The 10,406-nt window shown below is 39.0% G+C and overlaps 1 protein-coding gene across 1 annotated transcript; it reads right to left on the reverse strand.

Annotated features, from left to right (window-relative positions):
- Window positions 1-5,239: 5,239 nt before the first annotated feature.
- On the reverse strand, window positions 5,240-6,499 carry LOC126602039 (transcription factor bHLH30-like). Its single transcript, XM_050268852.1, has 2 exons — window positions 6,081-6,499; window positions 5,240-5,986 (listed from the first exon to the last, which is right to left on the reverse strand). The coding sequence occupies exons 1-2, from the start codon at window positions 6,315-6,317 to the stop codon at window positions 5,519-5,521; spliced, it is 705 nt and encodes a 234-aa protein (XP_050124809.1). The 5' UTR covers window positions 6,318-6,499; the 3' UTR covers window positions 5,240-5,518.
- Between the last annotated feature and the right edge of the window lie 3,907 nt (window positions 6,500-10,406).

Here is a 10,406-nt window from a genome sequence, read left to right on the forward strand (position 1 = left end):
CAATGCTGTTATCGCATCCAATGATTTTCACCTTCTCCTCCTTAAACCTCTTGACGTATATGCGAAGTGACTCATTCGGGTCATTCTTCATGTTGAAGAGGTTGTCAAACTTCTTTTTGATTGAGCGGTAGGACAAATATTCCTGAGTGAAAACCAAGGAAAGTTCGCTGAAGTTCCGGATTGAATGTGACGGCAGGATGTGGAACCAGTCTTACGCCTCGCCTTAGAGTGTCATGGCAAAGATCTTGCATATAAAAGCGTCATAGCTAAAGTAGAAGTTTATGGCACTTCGGTAATGCATCATGTATCTGTCCAAATCTTCATCTCCTTTAAACAAGGTGAAATGTGGCGGGCTGAACTTTCATTATGGCTTTGTCTGCTCAATCTCATTTGTAAATGGTGGCCTGCTTATGTTGGCCACGTCTCCACGAAGGGTATCGTTGGTAGTATCAATGTGCTGGAATCCGCATTGCTACTCTGCTATGAGCCTTTGTACTTCATCCTGGATTTGCTCCTGGTAGGGGCAGCAGAGCCTCCAGCGGCCCCCGGTGTTGACCTACTGGTCCATGTTGCTCTTTAGTATGTCTTCCTCATTTGTGCCACGGTTGTAGTGCATATGGTTCATCTTGTGCCGCTCGTCGGCACACTTGGCTAGGGTTACCAATGGAACTTGAGCTGGATTGCTCTCGTGCTCTCCTCGGTTCGCCATATGGCTGCCTACTCTGGTGCCTCGTAGGAGGATCTCCTTGTGGGCCTAGCCTCGTGTGTACGCTTCGCTTAGAATTTCCTGAGTGCTCGTCGGAGTGTGGACCCAACCTCGAATGCACACTGATTCGTGAATCAAGTCAGGAATGAATGCTTCCCTACTTATCTAGGCGGAAGAAGACATTTTCACAGGAATGAACACACGGTTCGTGACCAGTTGAGTGGCTCTTTGCCAAGACGTCGCTAGAATAAGTCATGATCTTCCGCCCTTGTCTTGCTTTGAGACACCTCATCGGGTGCATCTCGATGCGCTCAAAGAGCTGGTTCCCCAAGGTGGTGGTCTGCTACACGAGGGCGCTCATCAAATTGGCGACCTACTAGGGCAAGTGGTGCTTACCATTTGGATTGGAAAAGTTTGGATAATGGGTGTCTCCATGGATGGTGGAAATGTAGTGGACCACAGGTATAAAACTTGAGCTAGAGTGGGCATTGCTGCAGAAAAGTGGGGTAAAATAACCTTAAGTCAATCGCAGGACTGGTGGTTAGAATCTGGATTGCCTGAAGTGGCCTCATATTGGATTGGGCCTCGGGCTAGGTCGCCGTAGCGGGTCGCAGGGCGGGTTAACCCAGCTAGGTGGTCGGAGCGTGCACATGGGTGCGCTGGGGCGTGTGTAGGCTAATTGACGTTAGGCTTGCGCTGTACGCTGGGCCACAGCTTGCTTCTTGTTAGCTTGGGCTCAGCTGGCAGCGAGTTAGGCCTATACTACCTGCCTGTGGACTACTTCTGCTAAGGATGGGCAAAATACCTGCGGATATGGGTAACCACGGTTACTCGCCCATTTAAATTTCATAGTTATGGTTATGGGTAACCGTTTAAATAAATAAATGGTTATGGGTATAGTCGTTTACCTGTGAAATTTAAATGGGTGGTTATGGGTATTAATCGCGGTTATAAACGGGTAACCGTTTACCCATTTATTTTATATATGTAAAATTAACACAAACCATGCTCTCTATCGAACAAAACTTAGATCAATGCTATTGACTATAGTGCATGGTTTATATAGCTAATTATATATATTATGTTAATACTTTACATTATAGGTTAAATAACTCAAGAATATTGTCTTCTAAGTTTTCGTAACAAAAATACTTAACAAATATTATATTACCTTCATTGGTAACATGGATTAGTAGTAAAAGTTTTCCCAAAAGATTAGGAAAATAAATAACAATTCCCCTCAGCCCCACTCACTTAATTCAACCCAAGACATGTTCCTCAAACATGTTGCGACTTGCCATTTCAGCTAATCCCTCACTTTTGTTAGCATTGTTACTGTAATTTATATTTCTTATATTCCAATTTTGTTCTTTAAAACTAATTTTCTTGCTTTTTCATTCTATATCAATTAAAAATATCGTTCATAAATTATTATTTCAATTATTAGAATGGTATAAGGACTTAAAAAATTAACATACAAAAATGTATGATGAATGTACCTACCTATAACGGTGTTTAATTGTTAAAAAAAAGTATGACAATTTTTTTTTTAAATTTTCAAGTTGTTAAAAAACATGTAGATAAGTGAAAAAGGGGTAATGGTATAAAAAAAAGAAAAAAAAAAGAAGATAAACGTGTTAAAAAGGGTAAATGGGTATTAAACGGTTACGGTTAAATAGGTATGCGGTTATGAGTATGGTTAACCGTTTAGGCAATTACCTAACGGGTAAACAGTTATGCGGGTATAAGCATAAACGGTTATGGATAAATAACCGCAGTTACCCGCCCGCCATAACCGTTGCCCATCCCTAGCTCCTGTTGGCTAGGCCAGCTTTAGTGGGCTTGCTGCTGCAGTGGGATGGGCCTCCTGCCCTGGGCTTGTTGTGGTAGCTACCAAGCTCTGGCCGCCTACCCGTGGGCCAAAAAGTAGACTTGGGCCTCATGCCTAAGGTTTTGAGGGCTAGAGCGCTACAAGGGCAGCGATGCCGATATTTAAGTGGTGGCTTGGTGGCCTTGCCGTGGCTGCTTGGTCATGGCAACAGTGGTGGTTCAGCTCTGCAGTGGTGGGGCTTCTCCTATCGTCGTGTTGAGCCTTAAGGATCGCCATCATGGGGCTATGTCCTCATCTCCGCTCTCCGGTCCAAATCCTTGTACGTATGGTGTTTCGTTTCATCGTGATTTCTGAATTTCCTACCATTGTATCCTTTCTCTAGGGATTGACAAAGAAACTTTTCTAGGAAAAATTAATTGATATGACGTGTGAGAAATTCAACGTAACAGAAATTTCAAGAAACCAAAAGCAAAATGCTTCTTCGAGTATTTGAATTAGCTCTTAATGAAAGCATTAATTTGTCGATGCAAATTTCCGCCGTCTTCAGTCTTGACGAAAATGCACCTACAAAACAATCAACACCTTTGATCAGAGACCTAAGCCTCACATGCTCACGAGGGGGGTTAGGCCAATGGATCTCAGATGCCTAAGTTAGTTTCTTTGAGGAGAGTAAAGTGTTTAGGGCTTTTTTAGGGTAGCAAAAGCTTCTGAAATATGGTAAAATATGGGGCATATATAGGGGAGAGGGCCGGCCATAGTGTTAGGGTTTTACCCTACACATGGCGGCATCCTATTGGTCAATGTTTGTGGAGAAATATTTTCAAGATATTAAATAGGAAATAATATTTTGAGATAATAGAGCAATTATCCCTAATTGATTTAAATTTAGATTACTTACTTGATTAAAGTCAATCTTCAACTGGGAATGTATTAAAGATAGGATTTGAGTAATTAATCCTTATCTATAATGATTTGACTTTTCCTTGCCAAGGGCATGTGAGCTGTGGGTAGTCACATTCAACTACTAAGACCTTTAGGGGTGTGAAATGGCCGACGAATTTGTTCATCGGGAAAGACTCTTTGCCGACAAACTAATGTTGTCGGTAAAGTCAAAATTTCTAGTAGTGTCCACACAAGTAATCACCATGAACTTTTTTCGAACAATTGTAAGTTTATATATGTAAATATCCCCATTCATTTATAAATAATCAAACAAAAGCAGAATGTATTTAGTTAAACAAGTTTAAGAGAATTTTAGATTAGATGTTAGATTAGCCACCGACGGAGTTTGAACCCACACCGTCATGCAAAGGCTCAACTCCTTTCTATCACTGTGGTAAAAACCCACTTGCAAGAGAAAATATAATTGCCTCGGATAATTGTACTTGAGCCGGAGTTTGGAAATGCTATGACTCTTTCCTGTTGAATAATATAATTACCTTACAGTTATAGACTAACACCAATATGTATATGCAAGTAACTTCTGTAAATACTTTCAATGGCCACGTACTTACAAAACTGTATGCTTTTTAAAACTTTGAAACGCTCTTTCATTGCTACAAATGAGTTGATCCCGTCCTTAGCTTTCGATACATTTTCTACTTTAACTTTTGTACATTCACGAGCAAGATCCGCGGAATCATTTGATGCCTGGGGCCTTAGAACTGTGTTGCTTTTTCAAATGGAAGGGGCTAGGAGATCATATATATAGCAGTTACAGTGGGAAGCTCTTAGTGGCACAATTTTAGGTCTAAATACAAGGTTTGGACTGCAAGTCTAGGGGATCGTGCGCCACCTATTAGCATTCAGTAGTACTCATCAAGACTTGGAATGATGGCGCCTGCTTGGACGTGAAACAGAACATGAAAATTACAGACGATTTTTTCTTGACATGTACATGTACTCCCTCTTCCTCTCTCATTTCCTCTTTCTTTTTTACTGCGGTGAACGGAAGAAGAGTCAAGCATAGAATTTCAGGTGGAATAGACTCTTAGACCATCTCCAGCCAAGTACTATAGGGATTTGAGCCAAAAAGGGTCTCAGGCTGGCCACATTTAGCAAGCCCGAAAGCTCGGTCTATAAAATTGGCCGGTGTTGATGTGCGATGCGGAGCATCAAGTGCAACGCACCCGCCCCGCGCATGACAAACAAGCAGCTCAAATGCAATGTCCATTGGCATCCATCGCGGCTCGTCAGCCAAAAATAATTAAGGAAATCAATTGCTCTTTTCTCACATGGACATAATTTTTCACATTTCTACTTATTCACATACTTTCCACGCTGATTTCATTTAAACATTGCTAGTTATATTTTTCTTTGATATTGTAGATGCTACAACATTAAGTTTTATACAAGAATGCATACGAATATTAGATATGAAGCATGAGGACACCTGAAAAATTAGTAATATGAGTTTAAGGGTGGGCTTAGTCTCATAATGGGTTAGCAATAATGTGGTTCAAATTCACCGTCCGCAAGAATCAAACCTAAGACCTCTCACTTACAAGTGAAGAAGAATATCATTAGACCGTAGTACTAAGTAAGGTTTTGGTTATTGAACGTAATGTTTTGAACATTGACACTCGTTTTCCTTGGCTTGGCCAAGATTTTGCATTTCTGTTTTTAAGGAAAATGCATGGAAAATGATTTTTCATGAATTCTTTTTCGCGTCCGTACCAAACACAACCTCAATACTTACAAGCTTGGAAATGAGTATGAAATTGTATTCCCTTGTTTAATAGTCTCATTCTTATTGAATGAGTACAAACTTTCCATAGAAACAAGATTTCATAGTTTTGATTTATCTTACAAATAAAAACAACTTACATGGACCGAATTCACTATCTCGTAGCGTTCCGACTTGTAAAGGTTACTATAGAAACCCACAAACCATTTCATTCTTTACCACAAGAAAATCCAACTTTTTTTTTATTCCATGTAATCTAGGTTTCTATACAACCACCTCACGCCATGATTATTTGTCAATAAAAACTCATATCCTCGTCAGCATCCTCAAAAACCCGACCCCGGTTATTACTCGAAACCAACTTACCCAGCCTAGAACCGGAGGTCCGATTCTCCACCACAGCCTTCAATGCCCGCTTCAAAGCCCTAAACCCCTCCTCCCCGCCACCGCCAGCCCACTGCATCACCACCACATTCTTGGTCCGACTGCCGACCGTCATCATCTCAGCCCGCACAGCCCTTGCCCGAACAGACCTTATTGCCTGTACCAAGTCCCGGTTTAGACCCGGTCTGTCTTCGCAGCTCAGTGTCGCCTTCAACAGCTTGGTCCCGCCGTTGCAGTAGTTCAGCGTCACCTCGTCCGACTCGGCCGGAAACGGCCAGGCCTCCGACCCGGCCCGGCCTTGTCGCGCCAGGTCATCAGCTTGCCTCCTCAGCTCCCTCACGTGCTGCACCACCTCCGCCAGCAACGACGCCTTGTCCGTCTGCATACATTCAAAACACCGCGTGCAATTACTGTAATGTCCTTGCGTTGAGTCGAAATAACGAGAAAAAGAACGCGGTTACAGATATATATACCCGGGTGGTGTTGGGGAGGAGAGTACGGAGGGTGGAGAGGTGGGCGTTGATACGCTGCCTGCGCCGCCTCTCGGCTTCCTTGTGGCTGGTGGATGCTTCTGCTGACTTGGCGGTCTCCGTCGCCGATGCCGCCGAGCTCAGGATGGAATCTGCGCCGTCCCTTAGGTTGTTGTTGTTGCGGTTTTGACTGGACCAGCTCTGTCGCTCCGACTCAGAGTAGTTCTGGAAAGGAAGCATTCTTTCTCTTACGAATCAAAAAAATGATAAAATGTAACATAAAATGAATGAGAACAAATTAAGTGGAAGGGAGAGTGGGAGATGAATTGAAGAGGTTAAAACACTAAAACTTTGAACTCAGAAGAAGCGTAAGGGGTCTGTATATGTGTTTGTATATACACCCACACCCACAAGGAAAAGGGTGTAATTCTATAAAAGAGAGGAGAGAGGGGGACAGTGAGTTATTTTGTACTTGGTTTTTACTTTTGATTTACCGTTTTTGGTTTCTTTTTTTAACAGATATTAAACTAATCCATGAATCAGTTTTAATAAATTAGTATGGATTTATTATTTATTTACTAGAGTTAAATTTAAACTTTTAACTCCTAAACAAAAATAAAAACTATTTATTAAACTAATTCATTAATCAGTTTTACATTAAACTATTCATTTTCACTTGTGAATGAGAATTCTTAAGTTCGATTATGACCAATGATGAATTTGAACTACCTTCCATTTAGTAATAAATAATATTGTTTGTTAATAAAAAAAAGATAAATAGTTTTAGATAATATTAAATAACATTTAGTTTGTTGGGCAGCTCCACTAGGATTAGATAAAAATTTACCACAAAAAAAGATAAAAATGAGAAAGCGTGGGATTGGATGATGGATTAATTTTGAAGGAAAAAGAAGACAAAATGGACGAGTATCGAGGGAGGACTAGAAACTTGAAAGGGGAAAGACTGAAAGAGGGACAGCGTTCGGAAGGGGACCAAGGGAATATTGTTAAACAATTCATGGGTCATGTCCATATGTGTGAAGAAGTGGTAAAATGTCATTGAAATAATTTTGATTTTTTCACATTTTCTTTATATTTACTTATTTGTATATATTTTTTCAATTATTTAAACTTGAATTTTTGTTGTTGGAACGTTTAGTTTAAAAGTTAGGAACTTGTTCATTAAAAAAAGTTAGATAGTAACACGATGAGAATCTACTTACACGTCGAACAAAAATGAACTTAAATATTTAAATATACAGACCTTTTGTATTTTGTTTGACTAAAAAATCATGATTTAAATTATGAACAATTTTTTATTATAAAAATAAATTCTAGACATGCCATGCTGTGATTTGACCAAGGAAGATGATCTTTTTTGGATTTCCTTTGTAAGGATCCTAGAGATCCTCACATTCTAACTGTTCATCGTATATTGCTTGGTCAGTTTTCGTCAGATATTATTTATGTTTAATTTTAAATAAAAAAAATCAAATGATTTCTAACCGAATGATGCACAATGAATGATTAAGATGTGAAGATTCCTAAAATCCCTACAATTTAGATCCGGATGGGATCCAAATCCTTTAACCAAAACTTAAAACAAAGAACTTATTATAAAACTTAGTTCAATTTATTGTAAAAATAATTGAACAATTAATTGAATATATTTTTTGTAAGTGGTAAATTATTATGGTGAATAGATTTTTTCTCTTCAACTTAATATTTTTTTTATTTTAAAAAGTCATAATTTCATCATAGTAGTTCAAAGTAATAATATTGCATGACGGTGTGAGTTCAAACCTTACTGGTGGCTAATCTAACATCTAATCTAACAACATATATCGCTTGACAATAATAATAAAAATAACAATATTGCTTGTAATTGAAAAATGAATCACTTTTTTTTATCCAAATAAAACTACTTAAGCCACTTAATAGTTTAGTGATATTGATATTCATCTTCAATCGTAAGTAAAACGTCTTTAGATTTAAATTTGTAAACGGCTAGTTCTGTACCAGTTATCGTTGTATAAAAATAGGGTAATTTCTCCTAAAGAGATGAGTTCATTCTTCTACTTGTTAATAACATATCTTCAGAGTTTTTACAATCAAAATGGTTCAATCTCTTAGTATTCATTTTACGAGTACGATGCTTCAAGCTGATGAGTCGGCTTGAGCCACGGGTAGGGTGAAATTCCCCACAACCTCTTCGGTCCGGAAGAGGTGGATAACCGTGATTTATCACCAGTTGTCCCTCTTTTTGAAAAAAAAAGAAAAGAATAGAAAGTAAATTGGTAATGATATTGTACCATACTAATTCAATTTAAGTATTCACTACGGCGGCGGCAACAGCAAAAGCAGCAGCAACAGCCACAGCTTTTGAGGAGGAGGAGGAGGAGGAAAGAGGGGAATCAAAGGTGGTGACAGCAGCGATCATTAGCCGACAACCTCTTTTACCTTTGCCTTCTTCTCTCAACTTTACCCAGTTGCCCATGTTTCACTTTCACCCTTCCTTCTTCTGCTCTCTTTATGCTTTGTTACCAACTTTGTTCCCGTAGTTGAAAATATTTCTATCCTGTGGGGTAGTTTCTATAAGTTAAAAGATGGATTTCATTTAACAACAATCGAGAAAACGTCACATAAAGCGGGTCAAAAAAACTAGTCGGGTAAAATTGAGTGGAAAAAAGTTTGGATAAAGAAAAAGAGGTCCCATGTATTATAGTCATCATTAATACGTTAGCGTATTGAGGTGCAACTCGAACGGGGTAGATGGTCGATCCAACTCTAACTCAACATTTACAACTCATGCTTGGGTTGAGGTCATGGTCATGCGGGTTTAGTCGGATTCAAGTTTATTTGGAGTGTGTTCAGGTTTGTACAACGTTATTGAGTTCAATTTTATAACACATTGGAGACTATTTCTAATGTTTCAATCATAAAGTTGAATGTTTTTTTTTTTGAACAACCATAAAGTTGAAATTAAATTACAAGACCAAAGCTTCAACCAAAAGAAATGTAAAAGTAACACTATCATTCATTATCCAAATAAAAACTGACAATAAACTTTAAATATAGTCACTCCAAAATTTATACATAACTTATAGATATGAAATGGACTGGTAATATATGCATAAGCGAATTCGGACTCCAAATCGGATTGGGTTTAGGTTGACATGGGCAAGCAAGACACCAACACAATCCAATCCAATAAATGATCGGAATAAGCTCGTGTTGGGTTTGGGCTAGTATTTTTTTGTTTTATTTGCTAACCCACCTGATTGGATTTGAAATCGGGTTGGACATGAATAAAAGTGGGTTGACCTAATCCAAATTGCAGTCCTATTAGTTCATAAGCCACGAAGGTCCAAAATCTACCCAACCCCGCCTCCGCGGCACAAGCGACCCTTTTTCATTTTTGAATGGAAAACACAAGCGTGGAGCGACAAAAATAGGAAAACATGGGGATGAAACTAGTAAATGAACATAAAGGCTAAAGCCTTATATTATTCTTACTAAAAAATTTCGAATTTCTGATTAGTTTTTAGGATAATTATCTATCTATGTTCATAAATGAAGCATCTCGAAATAGTGAAGCACTCAAATAGCATAAGGGAAATTTTATTGGAACTCATTCAACCTGTTTCCACACCCAATACAAAAAATATTTTCCTAAAATTCCTAATTCACCCTTTAATTAAAACTGAAAAAACAAATAAACAAAATTAAAACCTCTTTCCACACCTAGTGGTTCTTTTCCACCTCAAACCCCACGAAAGATTCACCGGCAATTCTCCATGGCAACTTCAATTCAAATTCTTTTAGCATCACAATCGCCTTATATGGCACACCATTCAGTTTCCACAAGTTTTGACTTCGAACTGTCCATATAAGATAAATGATCCCTCTTCGGCTCAACGCCTTCCTCGTCAACAACTCTGCTATCCTTTCTCGACCATAGACATTTGTGCTTCTCTGAATTGCCGGCTCTGTACCACTCGGCATGTTTTCCAGTTAAGAGAAGGGCAGCCACCACTACTCGCCCTCACGTAGCATTGACTATGTTTGTAGGCCTCCGATGCCGGTGTTATGGTTGAACAATGTGAGAAATAGAGGAAGGAGAAGGACAAATGAGGAGGGAGATAATACGAAAGAGGAGGTGGTTAAGAGATGTTGGCGTCAGTGAAGAAGACACCGAAAAGTGGTGGGCAGATATGTGGGTTCATGTTCTTTTAATTTATTTTTACTTTCTAAATAACACCAGGGCAAAATGGAGAATTTAATGGCAAAAATATTTAAGTTGGGTTTGAAGATAAGATAGTTGGGTTT

This window comes from Malus sylvestris, chromosome 15, assembly GCF_916048215.2.
Source record: "Malus sylvestris chromosome 15, drMalSylv7.2, whole genome shotgun sequence".
NCBI classification, from domain to species: Eukaryota; Viridiplantae; Streptophyta; class Magnoliopsida; order Rosales; family Rosaceae; genus Malus; species Malus sylvestris.

Excerpts from the sequence above, each read along its gene's own strand:
- LOC126602039 (XM_050268852.1), bottom strand. The coding sequence starts at position 6,317 with ATGCTTCCTTTCCAGAACTACTCTGAGTCGGAGCGACAGAGCTGGTCC. Across the intron at positions 5,987-6,080 it reads TCCTCCCCAACACCACCCGG|ACGGACAAGGCGTCGTTGCT; the intron begins GTATATATATCT and ends GAATGTATGCAG.